We start from the raw sequence: 25,887 nt of genomic DNA on the forward strand, positions 1-25,887 counted from the left end.
CTTTACATTACTGAAATACTGATGTCTTTACATCATTATACTATTCTTGTTAATGTGTTTGTGTGAGCATGTTCAGGTGTGTGTGTGTGTGTGTGTGTGTGTGTCTGTCTGTCTGGTTGTATGGACAGACATACACCTAGGTATGTATCATGGGAAAACTCTTATACTGTTAAAGGATAGTTAAACTATCACTAATCATGAGCTGCTACATGCATGACCTAGGATAACACTGACATGTTCCATTGTCTAATGTGTAATAGATATGCAGGGATGAAGAGTCATGGGGAAGATGGAAACAGAAGTGCAGCATATGATCCAGGAGAACTAGAGCTCTCAGCAAGACAGAGAATGAGAGATATTAGACAGCATGTCTGCTCTGGTGTGCTCCATGAAGAGTAGCCATGCTGGGCTCATTGAGGTGAAGCAGAAGCAGCAAAGAGGAGGCAGGTTGAGGGCCTGTCAAAGAATTAGAGCAGGACAATGCAGCTCCATGACTTTACTGTACTACTGTATAATGGTCATTACCAGCACTGACCACACGGGGGCAACATGTACATGTATTGATTTAGTTCAAAATTCACAATATTTGGAAGTTTGTAGCCTATTGCAGAGAGAATATGCTACAATCAAACCCCATATCCTCAGCAGCACTGTCACCAACTACACTTTTATATCGGCCTAATGACAAGATGAGAAGTTATATTATTATTGAGATTGGGCCTATAATATTGTCAATGTTTGAAGTGGATGTGGTGTTGAAGTCAGGCGCAGGACACAGAAGCTTAGTCCAACAGACTTTACTAGTCAGAAATATGACAATACAAAAAGAACGGGCCTCAAACAACGGAGGCGAGCGATACGCAAACAGTGCGTAAAACACGAAATATAAGCGATGCGCAAACAGTGCGTCAATACACTTAAATACACCAGAGCAAAATCCAAAACCCCAACGGACAGGCGGACAACAACACACAACTACAAACAAAACCAAAGGAAATTTATAGGTGACATAATCAATAAGTGATAAGACACAGGTGCACCAAACAGACAAAACCAAACAAACATAGAGAACATCAAACGGTAGCAGCTAGTACTCCGGGGACGACGAACGCCGAAGCCTGCCCGAACAAGGAGGAGGAGCAGTCTCGGCGGAATTCGTGACAAATATTAGGCCTACAATAAGATTTATTGGGGTCATTATTAAAGGGATATTTCAGGATTTTGGCAATGCCCTTTATCGATTTCCCCTGAGTCAGATGAACTTGTGGATACCATTTGTATGTCTCTGCGTGCAGTTTGAAGGAAGTTGCTAACTAGCACTAGTGGATGCTAGCAGATACCTATAGACTTAATAATATAATATGCCATTTAGCAGACGCTTTTATCCAAAGCGACTTACAGTCATGCGTGCATACATTTTTTTGTGTATGGGTGGTCCCGGGGATCGAACCCACTACCTTGGCGTTACAAGCGCCGTGCTCTACCAGCTGAGCTACAGAGGACCTCCAGTCATTGCGCTAACACTAGTAAGCGTTGGCTCGAAAACTACCTCTAACTTCCTTCATAATGGACACAGAGACCTGAAAATGGTATCCACAAGTTCATCTGACTCTGGGGAACTCTTTGCCAAAATTCCAAAGTATCCCTTTAAGAGTCCTTTGGAAACGGGAAGCAGGACTTTGGTAGGCTATTAAAAATTAATCTAGGAATTAAAAGGCCAACTCCTGTTATAAACTGCTCTGCACAGGGCAGCGTTGTTCATTAATTAATTGGTACTGCAGAAACCGATCAGTTCATAAATCTCAATTGGCTTGCATTCCACTCCAATTATCTGGGATTTCGTCGGGATAGGCCATCAGTTGCATATTGTCAACATAGCCCATGCAGAAGTGTATTCAGCCAAGTGACCAAACTCCACAATTTTAAAGTAACTGCCCAGTGAAAATCTCACTTTTAAAAATTAATATTCATGGCGTTGACTCCTCCTACACTCGTATTTGTGGCAAAAGCATAAATTGGTTAAATTCTCATGTACAGAATAAAAAATACAAGTTAAATGGGTTTCCATTGTATTTTCAACTCTACTGATGTCACAAAACATGTTGTGTTATATAGCGAATGTGCCCACTCTGGTATTGGCATGTGTGCTCTAGCCAACAGCTGGCAGATACAGTTGTGGGTATAGTCTACATGATAAGATTACTATGGCCAAATTATTTTAATTTGTTAAACGGCAGCCAAGCATGGAAACATCAAGTCAACAGAATAAGATCCTCAATATTTATTGGAAAGTAGGATCAAGCTCATCACCTTGCACTTTCACCACCCTGTGAAGTTCATCATAATTTTTTTAATCTGTAGTCTTTAATCTGTAGCCTAATAATCTGCACGCTTTCCCGAGTCGGGGTAGGACTAGACAAACATGTAATCCCGTGACTCCAAGGTTACTTCGATATGATGGTTATATCAATATTTGCGCATAAAAGCGTTTCCACCTCCATTTCTCGCATAATACATTTTACCTACACAAAAATATCCAACCTATTTTGTTTTGTTAACATTTGGAAAGTTTACCGACAAAAGTAGCTGTTTCCATCAGGCCTGTTGTGAATTTTTTTTATCCGACATGTAGGCCTACTTTACTCGCATAAAAAGGTTGGATGGAAACGTGGTTGGAGTCGCCTTTCTAAAAGGCGGCAATTATTTCCCCCAATGTGAATCCTCTTCAGCTCATTAGCCTCAATAATTCTGGACCCTGGTCTTTGTTATTCTGCGTTCCTTTGGTTTGTTTACGCAAATTGTCAATAAACTTTACTGCATTTAATTTTTAATCCGGATGAGTGTCTGTGGATTGGAGAGGTTTGGATAACCGTAGTGTGCCAGCTCTGACCTGACACTAACTGGCTCCTGACTAGCAGGAATGTTCCTTTAAAGAGAAAAATGCAAAGAGACGGGGCGGAGCCGCAAGCCCGCTGTCACTCTCAGTAATCCATAGTAGATTCACAGTATATCTTCAGGCTATTAGCAAGCAAATCAACTGTAAGGTAGAAGGTCCCGACGAATACGAGAGAACGCAGATCAGTCCTCGGCTTTTGCAGAAGTAAATGCGGCATAATGGAATACTTTTCCCTGGGTATCTGAACCGGCTGTGTTGTCTAACTGGGGTCTTTGTTCTTCTTTGATCATATCTGATTTTTGTTGAAAGGGAAAGTATAGCCTACATTGGCTTTGAACCTTTGCTTTACATTCGCGGAGGAAATCTTGCATCTATTTGCCACTTGAAAAACTCCAACGAGGTGTCGCGTTGCCTATTCACAGGACTGCTCTCGAGTTCTCTCATAGGCTAACCTCTTCTTGGTAACACTTGCTCTTGGGTCGGAACTATGATGTGGACTTTGTTTGCTGTTTTTACCTGCACTGGACTATCTGGTATTCTTGCAGGTTTGTACTTTTTCTTTTTTTTTTAACCCTGCTCCTAGTCGAATTTGATTCAAAGGCAGTGTATGCATTGTGTGCAACAATGTAGCGTTCCCGCTGTCTCCGAACAATACGCGTGACAAGTGCAGCAACGGTGACAGAAGTATTTCCTCACGCTCCGACCTCGGGTCAACATTCTATTTGTGTGGAGGTGAAACCCGTGTCTCATGATATCATTGAGATTTTCTCTATCATGCAGAATGTTTTCAAACGAAACACAAAGATACCGATATGTTTTTATAACTATGTAATAACCTAAAAAGACCCATAACAATGAAGGCTACTGTGAGCTACCATCCATTGTTGACTGCCAAAAATGGATTTTGAATACCTGCCTACATTATAAACAGAGTTGTTGTGTTACATAAAAACATGAAACCCCTGTTGTGAACAGAACAGCCCCTGTGTGCATGTTGGCAGCGGGGATGGCTCTTAAAGATGGCAGTGTTGCCCAGGGGGTGTTCTTAAATCCCATGTGCAATGTGTCTGGAACGTGTCTGGAGTGCACATCCTCCTCCCATAGCTGCCCAAAACTGTAACTGTGTCAAAGTCCACATTGAAGCATTCAAGTCAACAGCAGGTGCACAATGCCACCCCGGTTCTGTCTAACTCTCTTGTAAGATTTTAGATTCAAGTTTAGATTACATACACACCGACCCACACACACACCGACACACACACAACCTCACCCTCCTCCTCCTTCTCCTCATCCTCCTCCTATAACCTGTACTCTCTCCCTTCCTATAGATGTGGGTCGTGTAGGGGGTGTAGCCCCTCACTGTGAGAGCCAGGCGTGTAACCCCCGAATGGGCAATCTGGTGCTAGGCCGCAGGGTCCTGACCCAGACCGTATGTGGCTACAAGGGCACCGAGCCCTACTGCTCCTACTCTGACCCCTCCTCCTCCAGAGAGCCCTGCCCCCCGGCCAGGTGTGGGGAGTGCAACGCGGCCCTCCCCCTGCAGGCCCACCTGGCTGCAGCCATGGCCGACTCCTCCTTCCGCCACCCCAACACCTGGTGGCAGTCGGCGGGGGAAGCGGAGTCTGAGACTCTGCAGCTGGATCTGGAGGCGGAGTTCATCTTCACCCACCTGATCATGGTGTTCCGCTCGCCCCGCCCCACCGCCATGACACTGGAGCGCTCGCAGGACTTCGGGCAGACCTGGAAGACATTGCAGTACTACGCCAGGAACTGTAGTGCTACCTTTGGACTGGAGGAGGGAAAGGCAGTGCTGGACGGGGCCCCCTGCACCTCCAAATACTCTGGAGCTTACCCCTGTACCAGGGGAGAGGTAAGGAGGGATTGAGGAGGGCTTGTGTGTTTGTGTGTGTGTGGTGTGCGTGTGTGTGTGTACAGAGGCAGACAGACAGACAGGACTGTCTGAGACAGAACCAGGTGTTAGTCCAGACAGCAGCTCAGACTCACACCTCTAGCCGTCCAGGATGTGTCCTGTTATGGTACCTTACTTATGGACGGATGAACAGCTGGAAGGAAGGATGATAGATGTTGGCTACTGTACTACACACAGGAGTGTCCACTCCACTTCCCCCCATTCATAAAGCTAACCTGCATATTCCCCTGTGTGTCTAAATCATGGGTCTCTAATCTAAATACAGGTACTAATCAAAACCGTGATGAGTTTAATCAGGTGTGTTAGTGCTGGGCTGGAACTCCAGTCTGCACACACAGTACCTCTCTACAGCTCTCTACAGCCAGGGTAGTCCATAGTACCCAAGCTAGCAGCAGCACTATGGAGGATAGTGTTACTACTACAGAAGGGTGGTTATCAGGTGGGTGTGGGGATTATGTGGCACGAAAGGGTTCCTGGCAGCTTCTTGATGTCTAACTGAAACAGTGTGTGAGGGGTTTCAGCTCCTACCAAGGCAGTGCAGGGAGCTCATGTAGTGCAGGGTTCCCCAATTGGCAGACCACAGGCCCAATTTGGTGGTTTTATTTGGACCCCCAAGTTTTTGAAAAAGAAATAACATGAATTTATACAAAATTATGTATATATATATTTTGTTGTTGTTGTTTTTTGGAAATCTGTTCCCAAGTATTCCCACACATAATAGAGATACACGTGATCATAAACAAATGTAAGCATGGTTTGAAATTATTATATTTTAGTCAAATATTATATCTGTTTGGTCAATTTTCAGTCTACAAATTATATCCAATTATGTTCCGTCCCCCCGACCATCCACTTAAGAAAAAAACGGCCCGCGGCTGAATCTAGTTGATGATCCCTGATGTAGTGCATGTTGACTCTGTAATGGCACTGCTCCACAGGCTTTCCCCCGGTAGGATTCCCTACATATAATCCTGTCATCTTTTATGACCCGCATTATCGTACATCCAAAAGCAGTCTTCCCCTGTGAGTGGTGTGTGTGTGTGTGTGTGTGTGTGTCCATGCAATTGTGAGCATGTGAACGTGTGTGTGTTTGTTTGAGGGAGCCAGCTACTATAAGATACTGTTGTGATGTGCGTGCAATGCATGTATGTGTGTGAATGCTTGTGTGTTTTTGTGTGTGTGAGGGAAGCAGCGAGACACTGTGATAGTAGCATGACCTTTACCCTCTAACCTCTGTCTGATGACCCTAAGGTCAGGGGAGGGGTCAAGACTCCAGAGTCCTTTCAGCTCCTCATCACAGAGCCTGCTATACTAAACCATCCTCCACTCTCTCTATCACTATGGCTACTGTATTTATCTTGTGATGTTCATCATTAAGTAAAACCATAATGCTAACTGACAGCTCAACTGTCTGTGGCCTGTTTGTGATGACAGCAAGGCATGTACAGAACGGTGTGTGTATGCTTTACCCTGGGAGCTGAGAGCTGTGCTCTGTGTCCTTATGTTCATACAGAGGTCAAAGTGCAGACACAAAAATGCCTTACCCTGTCAGTCTTTCACCTACTAGCTCAATGTGTCAAGTGCATGTTTGTGTGTTTGTGACACGTATTGAGTGTTTGAGCTTAACTGGTGTAACAATTATGTGTCGAGTAGGTGACTGTGTGTAGGTGTTTGCGTATATCCACACGTGTGTGTGTGTTTAGTCAGTGTTAAGTGTTTGGGCTCCTGCAATCAGATAAGTGTTTAGCTGTGATAATAGCAACAAGGAAGGAGGAGGAGGAGTGTCTTAGCTTGGAGCGATACAGTGAGGGAGAAGGTATTCTCAGCTTTCCCCCTCCTTTATCTGATGAACATTAAAAAGCATGTCATCTCTTGTGCTGAGAGCTGAACATGTTTGTCTGAATGGGGGAAAACATGAGAGGCTTGTGAGTTCAGGTACTAACTGAAGAGGTCTAGATAGTCTCTCTGTTGGAGAGCTCAGGGCTCCTTGTGTTATTTATGAGGTCAGCTGGGCTGGAAGAATGTGTGTGTGTTGTTATAGAGACTGTGACCTCCTTAGGGAGGGAGCCGTCCAAACAGAGCCACACACACACATTGGCGCACACGCACACACACAGCTCTCTCTGTCTGTCTGTCAGGGAGGAAGCGCCGTTGCCCTGATGGAAGTTGGTCCTGCAGGCGAAACGCCCCCCCCCCTCTCTCTCTCTATCTCTCTTCTCTCTCTCTCTCTCTCTCTCTCTCTCTCTCTCTCTCTCTCTCTCTCTCTCTCTCTCTCTCTCTCTCTCTCTCTCTCTCTCTCTCTCTCTCTCTCTCTCTCTCTCTCTCTCTCTCTCTCTCTCTCTCAATGCCCATTGTTCCTGTTTACCAGATTACAGTCCACAGTGCTTTGATGGAATTAGGGCTGTTAAAGCCAGATTTACACTGTTTTTCAGACTAACAGGAAGAAAAGATTATGAGCGTAGAAGTGCCACATGCTCCCCTGAATAATGTTTCTGTGGGACTGCTCTCTCTATTTCTATAGTTAGGCAGAGAGACCAAACCCAGACAATGACTTGACATTTTATATGTATGAAAAACTTTAATGAGAGACTTAATTTGTTTGTTTGTATGTGTGTGTTAGAGTTTGCATTCGTTGTGTGGTTTGCATGAAGTCTGTGACCTTTGCCTGCAGCTGGAGCATCCGGAAGGCCTCTTGTGGAATTTTTGCAGGGTTTGGGAATGTTGATTGGGGAAGTGTGTGTGTAGTTGGGAATGTTCATTGGATGTTGTGTGCGGAGTTTGGGATTGTACATTGGGGATGTGTTTGTGTGTGTGACAGTGTTGCTGCAGTGTCGCCGGACTGTCACAGAGCCTTTGTCCAGGGCTGAGTTATGTGGGGCTGCATCTCTCGCCCACTCTTTGTCTCGTCCTCCTCTCCCGCGGACTGGCGCCCCTTGCCCTATTTGTTGTGTTCCCTTAATTGCGGAACACAATGCCGTGACTCTGTGACCTATTCCAACAACAGGGAACTTAATAGTGCTCCTCCCATCACACCCCAGGCCAGCCATACAACCAATGGGGACACAGCATGGGCTCGACTCACACAGTCAACTCCCAAAAACACACACACACACACACCCCTCGCCCAATTATATCTATGTCAGGGATACATACTCTCCACCAATAACACACCCTCCCAGTATCACACACTTCCATCAATGACAACTAACTCCCCTTAAACACACACATGCCCCTTGTAACACACACACACACACACCCACACACACGCTTTTGCCCCAGTGATATCTGTGGCAGAAACACACAGCCCTCTCAGGAACACACTTTACCCTCCACCACAGCAGCAGTGTAAGCAGGTTGCCATAGGAGCAGTCACCGGGGTGATGGCAGTTGTGCATGGGCTGGGGGGTAATATGGAGGGATCATCAGTTTAGGGATGCAAGACTCAGAGAGAAAGAAAGAAAGAGAGACAGAGAGAGGTGCAGAAAAACAGATGTGTTGTCACCAAGTCTTGCATAATAATATATTGCCACTAACTCGTATCATTTTGAAGCATTACTGACTGACTGGTTGATTGACAGGTTATCTACCGTGCCCTCCCCCAATGGGAATCTCTTGACCCGTATGGGGCGTCAGGCCAGGAGCAGCTGAGGGTGACCAACGTGCGCATACGTCTGCTGGAGCGCCAATCCTGTCCCTGCCAGGTCAAAGATCCCACCGCTGGAGCCCCGCCCACACAGCACTTCGCCATCTATGACCTCATCGTGAAGGGCAGCTGCTTCTGCAATGGGCACGCCGAGCAGTGTGTCCCTGCACCCGGCTACCGGCCTGTCAGGGACAGAACCAACCACGTGGTGAGTGTGTGTGTGTGTGTGTGTGTGTGTCTGTGTATCTGACTGTCTGTGTGTGTAAGTGTGTGCATACCCGTGTGCATGCGTACGTTATGTGTATCAATCATTGGCATAGTGATGAGGGCTATCACCTTTCTCTGTCCCACTTCCTGTCCTGGGTTTGCTCTGTCTGGGTAGATAAAGAGCTGCCTTTCCTGTGATCCAGATTACAAAGGAGATGTTGATATTGATTCAGCACTGGGCTAATGATGGTGATGAAGTCTAAAGAAGCTTGTGTTTGTGTGTGTGTGTGTGTGCAGGCGTGTGTGTGTGTGTGCAGGCGTGCGTGTGTGAGTGCGCGTGCGTGCTGATAATGGTGTGAATAGACATGGCTCATTCACAGTGTGTAGATGGACATTAGAGATGCAGTGAGCATTTCAGACTGCCAGTGGAACGCCTATCTCTGCCATCTCCACAAGCAGTTCCGCCCGACGCCTTTTGAAGCAGAGTGCCTATTCTATTGCAATCAGCAGGCCCAGAGAGCAGGGAAAGTGAGTGTGATGAGTGTGACAACAGAACTTTTAGACTGCAGACACGGAGACAGAGACATAGACACAGAGAGACTGTCTGACTGTGGGTAACTATAACTTTGTGTATCAGTGTTAAGCCCACAATAGCAGTGTCTGTGGCAGTATTACAGTATCTAGGAGCCTGTATGGTTGCAGCCGGTCAGTCTGTCTCCTCTGTGTGAGCCCACTGTAATCAGAGGAGTCTCTCTCATCCTCCTCCATAATATCACTGGCTTATCTAGTAACCCAGTGGGCTACACCTAGTTAACCTAGTTTGGACTTGACTCTATCTAGGCTACAAAAGCATCCTCAGAATGTGTTTTAAGCTTTTTAATGTTGATATTCTAAACATTAGGTTATATCACAACACAACATGACCTAACGTTGTAGGAACGTCGGTGTGTCGCGTGATATGCGGGAGAGTTGGGTAAACAAGCGTTGAGACGGGGGACGGTATGAGGTTATATAAGTACTTTCCTCTCTCTCTCTCTCTCTCTCTCTCTCTCTCTCTCTCTCTCTCTCTCTCTCTCTCTCTCTCTCTCTCTCTCTCTCTCTCTCTCTCTCTCTCTCTCTCTATCTCTATCTCTATCAGCAGTTTGTTTTCTGTCTCTGTTTCGACCCAGGACGGTCATATCTACCAAACCCAAACAACCAGAGCACGACAAGACAGTGAGGAGAGATTACAAGCCTGTAAACACACTCAGACAAGACGGGAGGGTGTGAGTTTGTGTTCATGTTTTCCTACCTAATCAGGACCAGAATGTCCTGACAAGGTAGGAAAACAATCAACTTTTTGAAAAGTCATGACTTTTTTTTTGAATTTGTTAAAATGCTATTTTAGGCTTAAGGGTTAGGTTTAGGGTTTGGGGCTAAGGTTAGGGTTAAGATTAGGGTTAGGTTTTAGGTCAGGAGTTAGGGTTAGGGGTTTGAGGTTTAGGTTAGAGTTAGGTTAAGGGTTAGGGAAAATAGGATTTTGAATGGGAATATATTTGTATTGATTGAGGCGCATCCGCATTTCACCTCGCTCTGCGTGGTGATATGTCAGCAGATATATGTGACAGAGCAGCTAGGTAGTTAGATGGCTAACATTAGAGGTTTACAGAGTCACGTCTAACAATAAAAATACATTTTTGGGTTAATCATTTCTGTTGCCTGTAAATACTTTTTATGCATGCTTATTCTGTTAAAGCAATTCACTTTTTCACACATCGAACATTTTAGTTTACTACGTTGCTATGGTCACTGATGCCTGTCCTCTGTGTGTGGAGTAGTGGAATTTGCGGTTTGCATTCAAAATAAAAGTCTCTAATTGAAAGTGATGCAAACTAATACAAATAGTGGAATCATGCTATATTTGGACTAGATAATGCTAAACAAGGTTGGAAAGTTGTTACATAATTTAATATAAAATACAATAATTAATTTGTTTGACAATAAACAGAAAAAACGGTTGAAATCCCACTGTGGATGTATTAGACTGCATAATTGCTTTGGGGGCATACTAATATGCACTGTACAGCCTTATCTATGGATTGTGCACCAATTAAATGGGGTATCAGCCTACTCAATGACACCCACAGAACATAACTATGTAGAGTTTGCACAAATATTAGCATCTTAGCTCTATTGCAGGACTCTGAAACGAGACACATTAGATCTGAATGTCAAATACACAATAGGTGGACTGGTGAGCTAATGTGGCTCATTTCACAGTTGTTTCAGAGTTCTGCAATACATTTACATTTTAGTCATTTAGCAGACGCTCTTATCCAGAGCGACTTACAGTTAGTGAGTGCATATTTTATATTTTTTTATACTGGCCCCCCGTGGGAATCGAACCCACAACCCTGGCGTTACAAACGCCATGCTCTACCAAATGAGCTACATCCCTGCCGGCCATTCCCTCCCCTACACTGGACGACGCTGGGCCAATTGTGCGCCGCCCCATGGGTCTCCCGGTCGCGGCCAGCTACGACAGAGCCTGAGTCTAGTGGCACAGCTAGCACTGCGATGCAGTGCCTTAGACCACTGCGCCACTCGGGAGTTAGAGCGAAGACGCTAATATTTGTGTAGACTCTTGAGAATTGTTTTCTGTGGGTGTCACTAAGTAGGCTGATACCCCGTTTCATGGGTGCACAATCCATGGGTAAGGCTGTACAGTGCATGAGTATGCCCCCAAAGCAATTATGCAGTCTAATACATCCACAGTGGGATTTCAAACCTTTTTTGTTGTTGTAAACAACAGGTGTGGACTAACAGTGAAATGCTTACTTACAGGCCCTTCCCAACAATGCAGAGAGAAAGAAAATAGAGAAATAATAGAAAAATAAAACACATAATAATGAAAGTAATAATAAATACACAATGATTAACGATAACTTGGCTATAAACAAGGGGTACCAGTTCCCGAGTCGATGTGCAAGGGTACGAGGTAATTGAGGTAGATATGTACATATAACTAGGAATGCCTGTCCTCTGTGTCTCAAATCTTTTCAGAATCCTGAGGGGGAAGAGGCGTTGTCATGCCCTCTTCATGACTGTGTTGGTGTGTTTGGACCATGATAGATCTTTCGAGATGTGGACACCGAGGAACTTGAAGCTCTCGACCCGCTCCACTACAGCCCCATCGATGTGGGTGGGGGCATGCTCAGCCCTCCGGTTCCTGTAGTCCACGATCAGCTCCTTTGTCTTGCTGACGTTGAGGGAGAGGTTGTTGTCCGGGCACCACACTACCAGGTCTCTGACCTCCTCCCTGTAGGCTGTCTCAGCGTCGTCGGTGATCAGACCTACCACCTTCATGTAGTTGGCAAACTTAATGATGGTGTTGGAGTCGTGAGCAGCCATGCAGTCGTGGGTGAACAGGGAGTACAGGAGGGGACTAAGCATGCACCCCTGAGGGGCCCCCGTGTTAAGGGTCAGCGTGGCGGATGTGTTGTTGCCTACCCTCACCACCTGGGGGCGTCCTGTCAGGAAGTCCAGGATCCAGTTGCAGAGGGAGGTGTTCAGTCCCAGGGTCCTTGGCTTAGTGATGAGATTGGAGGGCACTATGGTGTTGAACGCTGAGCTGTAGTCAATAAACAGCATTCTCACGTAGGTGTTCCTTTTGTCCAAGTGGGAAAGTGTGGACACCCCTTCAAATTAGTGGATTCGGCTATTTCAGCCACCCCCGTTGCTGACAGGTGTATAAAATCGAGCACACAGCCATGCAATCTCCATAGACAAACATTGGCAGTAGAATGGCCTTACTAAAGAGCTCAGTGACTTTCAACGTGGCACCGTCATAGGATGCCACCTTTACAACAAGTCAGTTTGTCAAATTTCTGCCCTGCTAGAGCTGCCCCGGTAAGTGCTGTTATTGTGAAGTGGAAACGTATAGGAGCAACAACGGCTCAGCCGCGAAGTGGTAGGCCACACAAGCTCACAGAACGGGAGTGCTGAAGCGCATAGCGCATAAAAATCGTCTGTCTTCGGTTGCAACACTCACTACCGAGATCCAAACTTCATGAAATGGGTTTTCATGGCCGAGCAGCTGCACACAAGCTTAAGATCACCATACGCAATGCCAAGCGTCGGCTGGAGTGGTGTAAAGCTCGCCGCCATTGGACTCTGGAGCAGAGGAAACGCGTTCTCTGGAGTGATGAATCACGCTTCACCATCTGGCAGTCTGACAGACAAATCTAGGTTTGGCGGAAGCCAGGAGAACGGTACCTGCCCCAATGCATAGTGCCAACTGTAAAGTTTGGTGGAGGAGGAATAATGGTCTGGGGCTTTTTCATGGTTCGGTTAGGCCCCTTAGTTCCAGTGAAGGGAAATCTTAACGCTACAGCATACAATTACATTCTAGACGATGCTGTGCTTCCATCTTTGTGGCAACAATTTGGGGAAGTCCCTTTCCTGTTTCAGCATGACAATGCCCCCGTGCACAAAGCGAGGTCCATACAGAAATGGTTTGTCGAGATCGGTGTGGAAGAACTTGACTGGCCTGCACAGAGCCCTGAACTCAACCCCAATGAACACCTTTGGGATAAATTGGAACTCCGAATGCGAGCCAGGCCTAATCGCCCAACATCAGTGCCCGAACTCACTAATGCTCTTGTGGCTGAATGGAAGCAAATCCCCGCAGCAATGTTCCAACATCTAGTGGAAAGCCTTCCCAGAAGAGTGGAGGCTGTTATAGCAGCAAAGGGGGGACCAACTCCATATTAATTCTCATAATTTTGGAATGATATGTTCGACGAGTAGGTGTCCACATACTTTTGGTCACGTAGTGTATTTTAGTCCACACAACATGTTGCCCTGTCACCTACAGTAGAACCTTATAAACCAACATCAGGGGGAATCAATAAAATTGGCCATGCTTTTTGTTCTACCAGATCCGCGATGAGAAGTTTCAAGCTAGTGTATCCCTCTGTCTTGACTCTTGTTGGATGTAGTTGTCCGGTTTATGAAATTAAATGAAGGCTATTCCATGCGAGAAATAGTACCCGCAAAACACCAGTCTCAACGTCAACAGTGAAGAGGCGACTCCGGGATGATGACCTTCAAGGCAGAGTTGCAAAGAAAAAGCCATATCTCAGACTGGCCAATAAAAATAAAAGATTAAGATGGGCAAAAGAACACAGACACTGGACTTTTTCTTTGCAACTCTGCTTAGAAGGTCAGCATCCCGGAGTCGCCTCTTCACTGTTGACGTTGAGACTGGTGCTTTGCGGGTACTATTTATTGAAGCTGCCAGTTGAGGACCTGTGAGGCGTCTGTTTCTCAAACTAGACACTCTAATGTATTTGTTATCTTGCTCAGTTGTGCACCGGGGCCTCCCACTCCTCTTTCTATTCTGGTTAGAGACAGTTTGCGCTGTTCTGTGAAGGGAGTAGTACACAGCGTTGTACGAGATCTTCAGTTTCTTGGCAATTTCTCGAATGGAATAGCCTTCATTTCTCAGAACAAGAATAGACTAATGAGTTTCAGAAGAAAGTTATTTGTTTCTGGCCATTTTGAGCCTGTAATCGAACCCACAATTGCTGATGCTCCAGATACTCAACTAGTCTCAAGAAGGCCAGTTTTATTGCTTCTTTAATCAGCACAACAGTTTTCAGCTGTGCTAACATAATTGCAAAATGGTTTTCTAATGATCAATTAGCCTTTTAAATTGATAAACTTGGATTAGCATACACAACGTGCCATTGAAACACAGGACTGATGGTTGCTGATAATGGGCCTCTGTACGCCTATCTAGATATTCCATTAATAATCAGCCGTTTCCAGCTACAATAGCCATTTACAACATTAACAATGTCTACACTGTATTTCTGATCAATTTGATGTTATTTTAATGGACAAAAAAAATGATTTTCTTTCGAAAACAAGGACATTTCTAAGTGACCCCAACATTTTGAACGGTACTGTATATTATCCATGTCCTTGTATGGCCAAGTTTCAGAGAAACATAGGATATTACAGTTCTTCAGGTCCCGTTGATAGGATAGTCTCAAACGGAACTCGTCCAGTTTGGTCTCCAGTGATTGTACATTCGGCAATAGAACAGAGGGTAGAGGCGGTTTATTTACTCTCCCCCATAGTTTCATCAGGGTGCCCCCACGTCGGCCTCTATATTGCCGTCTCTTTCTCTTCCGAGTGTAGGGGATTTAGGGCCTGGTCCGGTGTGAGCATTATGTCCTGTGCTGTCGACTCATTGAAGCTGAAATCTTCATCCAAATCGAGGTTAGTGATTGCTGTTCTGATGTCCAGATGCTCTTATCAGTCATAGGAACCGATGGCGGAAACATTATCTACAAAAAAAGTTAAGATCAGCTCAAAACCCCCCACAAAATAGCAGGTCAGGAGCCTGGATTTTGTGCACCCATGATTTCAACTGTATTTTCGGCTTATTGTCAAACTAATTAATTATTGTATTTCATCTTAAATTATGTAACAACATTCCGATCTTGTTTAGCATTATCTAGTCCAAATATTGCATGATTCGATCCACTATTTGTATGTTTGCATCGCTTTCGATGAGGGACTTTTATTTTGAAGGCGAACCGCAAATTCCACTTTTGTGGCTAATCGTTAATGTGGCCGCGTTCAGCAGGATGACAGACACATCGCTGGCCAACGTTCAGATATAAATGTATTATGTAGAACAAACATGCCTCTCTGATTTAAGTAATCATTTCAGTTCTATTCATGGCATTTGAGTCTGCAACGTTCCAAAACGTTTTTTACTGAACATGCCCAGAGGAACCCATTGAGCTATAAGAACCCAGCTCTGCCCATCGCTTGTCTGTCTGGAAAGCCTCAGCAAATGAAACCATGTGGTGGGCGTGGTGGGCCCGGGCTGACCCCGCCCCCAGCCGCCCCCGCCCCCTTAAGTGTGCTGCAGCTAGGGGCTTCTCGAAAATTCATGAAAACTAAGCTCTCTCTGTGTGTGTGTGTGTGTGTGTGTGTGTGTGTGTGTGTGTGTGTGTGTGTGTGTTTAGGGTTAAGGTTAGAATTAGTGTTAGGGTTAGAATTACGTTTAGGGTTAGGGTTAGGAGCTAGGGTTAGGTTTAGGGTTAGGGTTAAGGTTAGGTTTTTGGGTTAGGGTTAGGGTAAGAGTACGGGTTATGGTTAGTGTTAGGTTAGGGGTTAGGGAAAATAGGATTTTGAATGGGACTGAATTGTGTGTCCCCAGAAGGTTAGCTGTACAAGACTGTGTGTGTGTGTGTGTGTGTGTGTGTGTGTGTGTGTGTGTGTGTGTGTGTGTCATCCTCAAAGGAGGAAGTGGAAGACCATCCTCCTCAGTGAATTTCATAAAATGTAAAATTGTAAAACATTAACATTTTTATAATTTTTAAATAAAACTATACTAAATATAATCACGTCACCAAAAAACGGATCAAAACACACTATTATGCAAAGAAGGTCTACAGAAGCCTCAACAGCACTCTGTAGGGTAGCACCATGGTGTAGCCGGAGGACAGCTAGCTTCTGTCCTCCTCTGGGTACATTGACTTCAATACAAAACCTAGGAGGCTCATGGTTCTCACCCCCTTCCATAGACTTACACAGTAATTATGACAACTTCCAGAGGACATCCTCCAGCCTATTAGAGGCCTTGCAGCATGAACTGACATGTTGTCCACCCAATCAAAGGATCAGATAATTAATCTAGTACTGAAAGCATAAGCTATGGCTAGCTAGCACTGCAGTGTATAACATGTGGTGAGTAGTTGACTCAAAAAGAGAGAAAGACAATAGTTGAACAGTTTTGAACAAATTAATTTATTCCAAAATGAAGGAGAAGCTAGAGAGAAATAGAGAGAGAGAGATTTTTTTCACTTTCAGTTTCACTTACTTAGCTAGCAAATGCAGCTAGCTAGTTTAGCCTACTGAAACACCCTGCTCAAACAGAGGGATGCTATATTAGCTAGCTGGCTATGACTTTCCAACACAACACTGGAACTCTTCCAAGTCAAGGTAAGCTTTTGGTATTACTAATTTATTGCCACCGGGGCCCGCCGGTGTCACTGCTTACTGACTGTACACTAACGTTACTGCATGATTGTAGCGGGTTTACTAACACGTTAGTTCTATTAGCTATGCTGACTATGACGTTACTTTAGCTAATATGGTGACAACAATGTAGGCTGTGTGTAGCGGTTTGGCTTGGAAAGTTTTTTTTGCCTGGTCACATACAGCTGATGCGTTGTGTATTGAAGTCCACAAGCAAAGGGAAGTGGTGAGAGGAGGACAGCACATGGATGCGAGAAGGAATACAACGTGGCTGCTATGAAAGTGAACTGTGTTTACGCATGATACGTGGTCCTCTGTAGCTCAATTGGTAGAGCACGGCGCTTGTACCGCCAGGGTAGTGGGTTCGATCCCCGGGACCACCCATACGTAAAAAGAATTATGCACACATGACTGTAAGTCGCTTTGGATAAAAGCGTCTGCTAAATGGCATATATTATATTATTATTATTATTCATTCTGCCGATTCTGTTGAAAAAGTTTCTTAAACAGAACAAAACAGGGATAAACATACCTGAATTTGTCCAATAGAAACTCTTGTTTGCAACTGTTGGACTAATGATTACACACTATATCAGCTAGATGCAGGCAAGAGTTTGCAATGCAGTATTGAATGTCACTGTCTGTCCATGTGTCACTGTCACCTCAAATTTGTCTCTCGACCTGTGTGCACCTACGTTGTAAACTCTCATTCATAGCCTAGGTTGTAGCAACCTCATGATGGGTATAGGGAAAATTAGAGTATCATGTAGTAGCCTAAACCTATCGCTGTTACATTGAACTGGATGAATGGAATATGAATGACAGTCATCCAATATGCTGCAATAGAAATAAGGCCATGCTCATGAAAAACAAAATCGTCCTCCCTCATCTTAAACGGCACTGACCGCCATTGGTGTGTGTGTGTGTGTGTGTGTGTGTGTGTGTGTGTGTGTGTGTGTGTGTAAGTAAACCAAGTAATCAGTGGGCTAATAGTGCCCAGACAGTGTGTAGTGCAGTCCAAAGTGTTTTTTGGGAGAAACAGTGTTTTTGTTGTTGTGGTGTTGCAGGGCTCACAGGTCCAGGTGTGTGTGTGCCTGGGAGCCTGGGTTTGTATTTGTGCGTGTGTGGTGTATGTGTATGCGCTAATTGTCCCATATCACGCAGGTAAACATGTCAAATTGTTTGGAATACCAGCTATCTGGAGCTTGGCCAATGTCTCTCTCTCTCCTCTCCTCTCCTTCCCCCTCTCTCTCTCTCCTCTCCTCTCCTCTCCTTCACCCCTCTTTCTCCTCTCTTCTCTCCTTCCCGCGCCTCCTTCCCCCTTTTCCATAATAATTCTCATTGATGTAGTCATGTACACAGCTTTATTGAGGAGTTCCTTCACTCATTTAATTTTTCTTTGCCCAGTCCAGACCTATCACATCCACTTCCCTCTCCAGTCCAGACCTATCACATCCACTTCCCTCTCCAGTCTAGACCTATCACATCCACTTCCCTCTCCAGTCCAGACCTATCACATCCACTTCCCTCTCCAGTCCAGACCTATCACATCCACTTCCCTCTCCAGTCCAGACCTATCACATCCACTTCCCTCTCCAGTCCAGACCTATCACATCCACTTCCCTCTCCAGTCCAGACCTATCACATCCACTTCCCTCTCCAGTCTAGACCTATCACATCCACTTCCCTCTCCAGTCTAGACCTATCACATCCACTTCCCTCTCCAGTCTAGACCTATCACATCCACTTCCCTCTCCAGTCCAGACCTATCACATCCACTTCCCTCTCCAGTCCAGACCTATCACATCCACTTCCCTCTCCATTTCTCACACTGTCTTACCTATCTGTCCTTATCTTCCTCCATTCTCCTGGTTGATGGAATATGGTTTGGGTTTTGTCTTGGGCTGGCACAGTGGCTCCGGTTGAGTTTGAGATATGGGGTTAGGGCAAGGGCCGGGGATATGTCCCAGTTCTGGTAGCTACAGGTCTCTCCCATGCCGGTGTTTAACCCTCTGTGTGAGTGTCTGTGCAGCACAGGCGTATAGGAGGAGAGGGCATTTAGAGGTAGAGGGCAGCAGCCCCTATAGCCATACACCGTGGGAAATTGAAACTACGACAGGGGTTGGAGTGTGTGTGCGTTTGTGTTCAGTGTGTGTGTGTGTGTGTGTTCCCCACACTGAGGCACTGTAACCCAAACAGATAAATAGCTACCACAGATGCCTTGTCAACCTCCCACCTAGAGCACATCATTAACCCGCGTGCATGACATTCCACCTCACAGGAATGACAAGGAGACTGTTATTGTGCTCTCAGCACTGCATATTTCCGCACATACACACACACACGCGCACACTGTGTCCTTTTCAGGCCCCTTTCGTCACGAGGCCAGTGCTCATTTCCAGCGATGAAGCCAAACAATCAATCTCCATTCAGCAATTACAGGACAGGACCTGAAAGAGAACAGGCAGGGGAGCCCCCCGACCCCCAGGGGTTAGACTGGGGTGCTGCTGCTCTCACGTGGGAACTGCTCTCTCCCTTACACTGACCTCTTTGCCCCCCTTCCTCTCCCTCTCTCCTTCTCTCCCTCTCTCCTTCCTCTCCCTCTCTCCTTCTCTCCTTCTCTTCCTCTCTTCCTCTCTCCTCTCTTCCTCTCTCTCAGGTTCAGGGGATGTGTGTGTGTAGACACAACACTGCAGGTGTTCACTGTGAGCGTTGCGCTCCGCTCTACAACGACCGACCATGGCAACCTGCGGACGGACTCACAGGGGCTCCACATGAGTGCAGGAGTGAGTGACACTACTACTATTCACTATACACTAGGGCCAGGAGTTTTAGCTGAGGATTGGATCTGGTCAGGAAAAACATGGCCCCACTTAGAGCCAGTGCTAATTTCCATTGGATCTGGTCCTGAAAAACATGGCCCCACTTACAGCCAGTGCTAATTTCCATTGATGATGACCAATCAGTGAATGTTTAGAGATGATTGACAGATATCTGTGATTCTGATGTCCCACCCTGTCTCCCTATAGAGTGTAAGTGTAACGGGCATGCCCAGAGCTGCAGTTTTGATTGGTTGGTGTGGCGGGAGTCCGGCCAGCGCAGCGGAGGTGTGTGTGAGTGTCTACACAACACAGAGGGACACAACTGTCAGAGCTGTAAGACTGGCTTCTACAGAGACCCCCAGAGACCCCACACGGCCCAGGACTTCTGTAAACGTAAGACGAACACACGCACTCCAGATGGCTAAAGCAAAAGCTCAAAGTACTTAAAAGATTTCAAGTTTTATTTGAACCTATTACTCACTCACTGACTCAATCACACAAACACTCCCACACATAAACACAGAAAACATGAGACACACACCCTTACTGGCAGAGCCAACTCATTCCTGCCCGGAATGCTGATGGCTGAGATCGCATGCCGAGACGTGCTGCATAACGCTGCTCCTGATGGCCACCTGGCTCTTTGTGTGTGTGTGTGTGTGTGTCAGTGTGTGTGTGTTGTGTCTTTCACACAGCCTATGCTCTGTCTGAGGATTACATAGATTCATCATCAGACTGGGGCATACCTGGGACCAGAGTGTCACACACACTGCCTACCCCGATCCCTGTCCTTGTTGTTATGGCTGTTTGCATTCTCCTGTGAGTCACTGGAGTGGCTCGTTATGACTAATCAGGCTCATGTAAGGAAAAGGAAAGAGAAAGGGGGATACCTAGTCAGTTGTACAACTGAATGCATTCAACTGAAATGTGTCTACTCGCATTTAACCCAAGGGCCTTGTGTGTGTGCTGTTGTTTGTGCCCTGTGATTAGACTTAAGTAAACACTAGATACCCATCCATAAACACGACAGTGGTTACATTCTCAGATTATCTGTCTGATTTGACCCAGTGAGCTCAGCCCCACAGTTATGCAGGAGGCTGGATTTTCACATTGTCAACAAGTGAGAGTGGAACACATATTTGGGGAATGGTTGTAGACAGGACACGTTTAGGGAGGGGAACCCCAGTGTCAGAGCGAGGTTGAAATCTGACAACTGAGGAATTTCCCTCCGTCTCTAGGAAGTATTTCCCATTCCAGTCATGGCGGAGCCCTTTAAAGAAAACACACAGTAACAATGAGCGTGTGTGTGTGTGAAGTGCATTTTTGTTTGTTTTTTAGTGGGTGTGTTCTGTGGCTGTTCGGCCAGCTGCTCTGTCACGTATCACTACAGACACATAATGGTCTCATTGTGAGAGCTCACTGCATCAACACACACACACACACTCCTCCACACATTCTCATCTCTAAACTCCAATTATTATACAATTACTGTATTAACAATGTCCTATTATACAACGTGATCCTATTATACAACATGAGAGAGAGAGGTAAAATATGTGTGTGTGTGTGTGTATGTTTGTGTGTACCGATGGCTTTGCTGCTTCTGGGCTGGTATTGTTCTACTATAATGATTAACTTGAGGCGACTGAACACTACAGTCTCAACAGGGCCTCAATAGATGCTTTTCAGGAACAGAAATGATTTGAAGTTCAAGTTTATTACCGTAAATCTGGAGAACTGTTGCGGTTCACCCTGAAGAGAAAGACTGTATATCCTAGCTGCCCTACATATGCCTTTGGGAATTAGATGTCAGTGTAATGATTCCCCTGTCTTTAGGAGTGTGTGATTGTGTGTGAGCAATTGTGTGTGTGAGTGTGTGTCTGTGCTTGCATGCGTGTGTCCATGAGTGAGAGTGTGCTTGCTTTCGTGTGAGTGTGTGTGGTCTGCATGTGTCTTTACAAGGTCTGTTGATAATGAAAGATACAGAATGAATAAAACTATGGATGCATCTTATCTTATATTTGTTGCCCATGGCGATAAGTCTGATAAAGGTACAGCCTTGTCTGGGTCTCAGACAGTAGAGCCTTGTGACATCATCTCCCTGCACCCAGACAGACAGACAGACAGGGGAGCCGGGGAGAGACGCAGGGGGTCTGGCTCTGGTTAAATAGTAATTTACCGCCAGTGGGGTAGGAAGGGGGGGGGCTTCAAGCATCATTAAACAACAGAAATAAAGCACTACACCACCCCTCCTCCTCCCCCTCCTATCTCCCCCTCTTGTCTCTCTCTAGTTCCCCCCCTTGTATTCCGATGAGTACAGATTTATGGTGACTACTTTGGCTGTTACTCTCACCCCCTGCAAAGTTTTCTGACTTGTAATTCACAGACTGCGAGGACAGCAATAATGTTTATGTAGATTTTATGTGGTGTGTGTGTTTTGAGACTTTGCAAGTTGTGTGTTCTATGGGGGGGGGTAATGTTGTGTGTGTGTGTGTGTGTGTGTGTGTGTGTGTGTGTGTGTGTGGTGGTTGTTGAGTGGGCCGAACATAGCACTGACTGTGCTTGTCCCTCTATCTTATGTTGCTGCAGGCTGTTTAAAGAACAGACTATCAGCAGAGAGAGAGAGACGAGAGGGAGGGAGGGAGGGAGAACTGTGGAATGTATTTGAGAAAGATGTGTGTATGTGCATTCCCGCGTGTGTGCTTGGGTGCATGCGCATGTCGTACATGCGTGCATGTGTCCTTGTGTGTGTGATTGTGTGCGTGCGTGTGTGTGATTGTGTGTGTGTGTGTGTGTGGGCGATCTGATAAGAGGATGGCAGAGATAACATTGTGCTACATGGTCATGGAAAACCCTGGACTATTCCAGTCAGTCCAGAGTCCTTTGGGAAGTGGTCCCTCTCCCTCTCTTATCACTTCCTCCTTAAGGCTGGGCTACAATGAGGTGGCACACTCTGGAGTGTGTTTGTCTGTGTGACAGTTACACAAAGGGAAACTCTACATGACTAATAAGTCATATGTAGAAAAACTAAATATACTCAACTGGAAATGTTGCCAACATTAGGGTTCTCAATATGCATGTGTGCAGTGGTTTACTGTGAGTGGATTTGATTGGCTGTGGTTGAGTGTGGTGGATTTAATTGGCTGTGGTTGAATGTGGGTGGATTTGATTCACTGTGGGAAGGTGCAAATAGATCCAAATGAATTGCTGTGGTTTATTTGTGAGTAGATAACATTGGCCATGGTTGAGTGCCGGTGTATTTGATTAGCTGTGGTGGAGCTATGAGTTATGGTTGTATATGTGACTGATGTGCCATGTCTCTCCTCTCCCTCTCCTCTCTCTTCCCCCCAGCATGTGGCTGCCACCCCCTGGGTTCAATACCCTTCCACCCAGGCGGGAGGTCTCCCTGTGACCCTACCAATGGAGACTGTGTCTGCAAGCCCGGCGTGGGGGGTTCCCACTGCGACAGGTGCATGGTGGGATACTGGGGTTTCCATGACTACGGCTGCCGTCCGTGCGACTGTGCAGGAGACTGCGACCCCTTCACGGGATACTGCATGTCTGGGTGAGTCACATATACACACACACACACACACATACAGTATACACACACACACACACATACAGTATACACACACCGTCGGATATAATATACAGTAAATATACAGTACCAGTCAAAGGTTTGGACACACCTACTCATTCAAGGGTTTTTCTTTATTTTTACTATTTTCTACATTGTAGAATAATAGTGAAGACATCAAAACTATGAAATAACACATATGGAATCATGTAGTAACCAAACAAGTGTTAAACAAATCAAAATATATTTTATAGTTGAGATTCTTCAAATAGCCACCCTTTGCCTTGATGACAGCTTTGCACACTCTTGGCATTCTCTCAACCAGCTTCATGAGGTAGGCACCTGGAATGCATTTCAATTAACAGGTGTGCCTTCTTAAAAGTTAATTTGTGGAATTTATTTCCTTATAAATGCATTTGAGCCAATCAGTTGTGTTGTGACAAGGTAGGGTTGGTATGCAGAAGATAGCCCTATTTGGTAAAAGACCAAGTCCATATTATGGCAAGAATAGCTCAAATAAGCAAAGAGAAACAACAGTCCATCATTACTTTAAGACATGAAGGTCAGTCAATACGGAACATTTCAAGAACTTTGAACGTTTCTTCAAGTGCAGTCGCAAAAACCATCAAGCGCTATGATGAAACTGGCTCTCATGAGGACCACCACAGGAATGGAAGACACAGAGTTACCTCTGCTGCAGAGGATAAGTTCATTAGAGTTACCAGCCTCAGAAATTGCAGCCCAAATAAATTATTCACAGAGTTCAAGTAACAGACACATCTCAACATCAACTGTTCAGAGGGGACTGTGTGAATCAGGCCTTCATGGTCGAATTGCTGCAAAGAAACCACTACTAAAGGACACCAATAATAAGAAGAGACCTGCTCGGGCCAAGAAACACGAGCAATGGACATGAGGAGAGTTACCAAAAAGGAGAGTGATGGAGTGCTGCATCAGATGACCTGGCCTCAATAATCCCCCGACTTCAACCCAATTGAGATGGTTTGGGATGAGTGAAGGAAAAGCAGCCAACAAGTGCTCAGCATATGTGGGAAATCCTTCAAGATTGTTGGGAAAGCATTCCAGGTGAAGCTGGTTGAGAGAATGCCAAGAGTGTGCAAAGCTGTCATCAAGGCAAAGGGTGGCTATTTGAAGAATCTCAAATATAAAATATATTTTGATTTGTTTAACACTTTTTTTGTTTACTACATGATTCCATATGTTATTTTATAGTTTTGATGTCTTCACTATTATTCTACAATGTAAAAAATTGTACAAATAAAGAAAAACCCTTGAATGAGTAGGTGTGTCCAAACTTTTGACTGGTATTGTATATATAATATTATGATTATAATAACAGCAAATCTATAATGTGTGTATATGTGTGCAGGTCAGATCTGGACCTGTATAATCTGGAGGGTAACTCCAGTGAGCCGGTGAGGATCTTTAGGGCAGACGAGCTCTTTTCTGCCCTACACTACTCAGGTTAGACAATGGGTCACCACTGTGTGTGTGTGTGTGTGTGTGGTGTGTGGTCTGCTCCACAGCCCAGTGCCCAAGTATTAATGGTTAAGCAGTGAAAGTTATAGTACATCCTTACAAGGGCAGAGAACAAAGATCTGTGAGTCTGTGTGTCTGTGGACAATTTCCAAAATGTCCCTCTCCTAGACCTCCCAGGGCCTACAGCTGAGGGAGACACATTCCTCCTTGATCACACACACACACACACACTGTCCTCACATTCCTAAGTCACCACTCATCTAAGTCCACACACACACACACACACACACACACAGAGCAGGTATCAGTCATTTATCCAGAGGGATATTGGTGTGTGATATGTCAATATGTTTGTGTCCCCTGCAGAGAAATGTGAGTGTAAGGAGCAGGTCCTGGCCAACAGCAAACTCTTCTGCAGCATGAAGTTTGCCTATGGTGAGTACTGAGACACACATGAACAACAGAGAGAGAGATAGTGGTAATAACACCATATTTGTTTTTTTTACTTCCTTGGTTTCCACTGTGTTGTTTGTTTATTGATAACTCTATGTAAACAGTATTTTATTGTACAATAAAGGCTTGTTAAAAGTCTAAATATCTCTTTCCCGCTCTCTCCTTATCTGTGTCTGTATGTCTCATCTCTCTCTCCCTTCCCCTTTCTCTCTCTCTCTCTCTCTCTCTCTCTCTCTCTATCTCGCTCTCTCCCTCTCTCTCTCCTCCCTCCCTCTCTCCTCCCTCTCTCCCTCTCTCCTTCCCTATCGTTCTCTCTCTCCTTCTCCTGCTTCCTTCCCTCTCTCTCTCTCCCTCTCTCCTCCCTCTCTCTCTCTCTCTCCTCTTCTTCCCCTCTCTGTCTCAGTGTTGAAGGTTAAGATCCTGTCAGCCCATGATAAGGGCTCCCATGCTGAGTTGGAGGTAAAGGTTCAGAAGGTGTTGAGTCAGAACACTAAGGTGAAGATCCAGAAAGGACGAGTCACTCTCTACCCAGAGTCCTGGACCGCACGGGGCTGCACCTGCCCCATCCTCAACCCAGGCCAGTCTCACACACACACTTATGCACACACGTGTGCACGCACACCTAGGGCTGCTGAGCTAATGATGTCTCTGTTTATGCTTTGACTACTTAGGTGTTGAGTACTTGGTGGCGGGCCATGCAGACAGGAAGCAGAACCGTCTTATCGTCAACATGAAGAGCTTCGTCAAGCCCTGGAGAGCCAGCCTTGGACGCAAGGTCCTCACACTAATGAAGAAAAACTGCACCTGGTGAAGAGA

General features: G+C 45.6%; 1 protein-coding gene across 1 annotated transcript; it reads left to right on the forward strand.

Moving 5' to 3' along the window:
• Positions 1-3,032: 3,032 nt before the first annotated feature.
• On the forward strand, positions 3,033-25,887 carry LOC311129475 (netrin-4-like). The gene is made up of 10 exons (XM_084161766.1): positions 3,033-3,441; positions 4,225-4,766; positions 8,405-8,677; positions 19,376-19,502; positions 19,746-19,931; positions 22,890-23,103; positions 24,509-24,603; positions 24,985-25,053; positions 25,475-25,648; positions 25,743-25,887. Exons 1-10 carry the CDS (start codon positions 3,384-3,386, stop codon positions 25,880-25,882), a joined length of 1,878 nt encoding a protein of 625 aa, XP_084017892.1. The 5' UTR covers positions 3,033-3,383; the 3' UTR covers positions 25,883-25,887.

This window comes from Coregonus lavaretus, assembly GCF_964263955.1.
Source record: "Coregonus lavaretus genome assembly, chromosome: 5".
Classification (NCBI taxonomy): domain Eukaryota; kingdom Metazoa; phylum Chordata; class Actinopteri; order Salmoniformes; family Salmonidae; genus Coregonus; species Coregonus lavaretus.

Excerpts from the sequence above, each read along its gene's own strand:
- LOC311129475 (XM_084161766.1), top strand. The coding sequence starts at position 3,384 with ATGATGTGGACTTTGTTTGCTGTTTTTACCTGCACTGGACTATCTGGT. Across the intron at positions 19,932-22,889 it reads GGCCCAGGACTTCTGTAAAC|CATGTGGCTGCCACCCCCTG; the intron begins GTAAGACGAACA and ends TCTTCCCCCCAG. Across the intron at positions 25,054-25,474 it reads CAGCATGAAGTTTGCCTATG|TGTTGAAGGTTAAGATCCTG; the intron begins GTGAGTACTGAG and ends TCTCTGTCTCAG.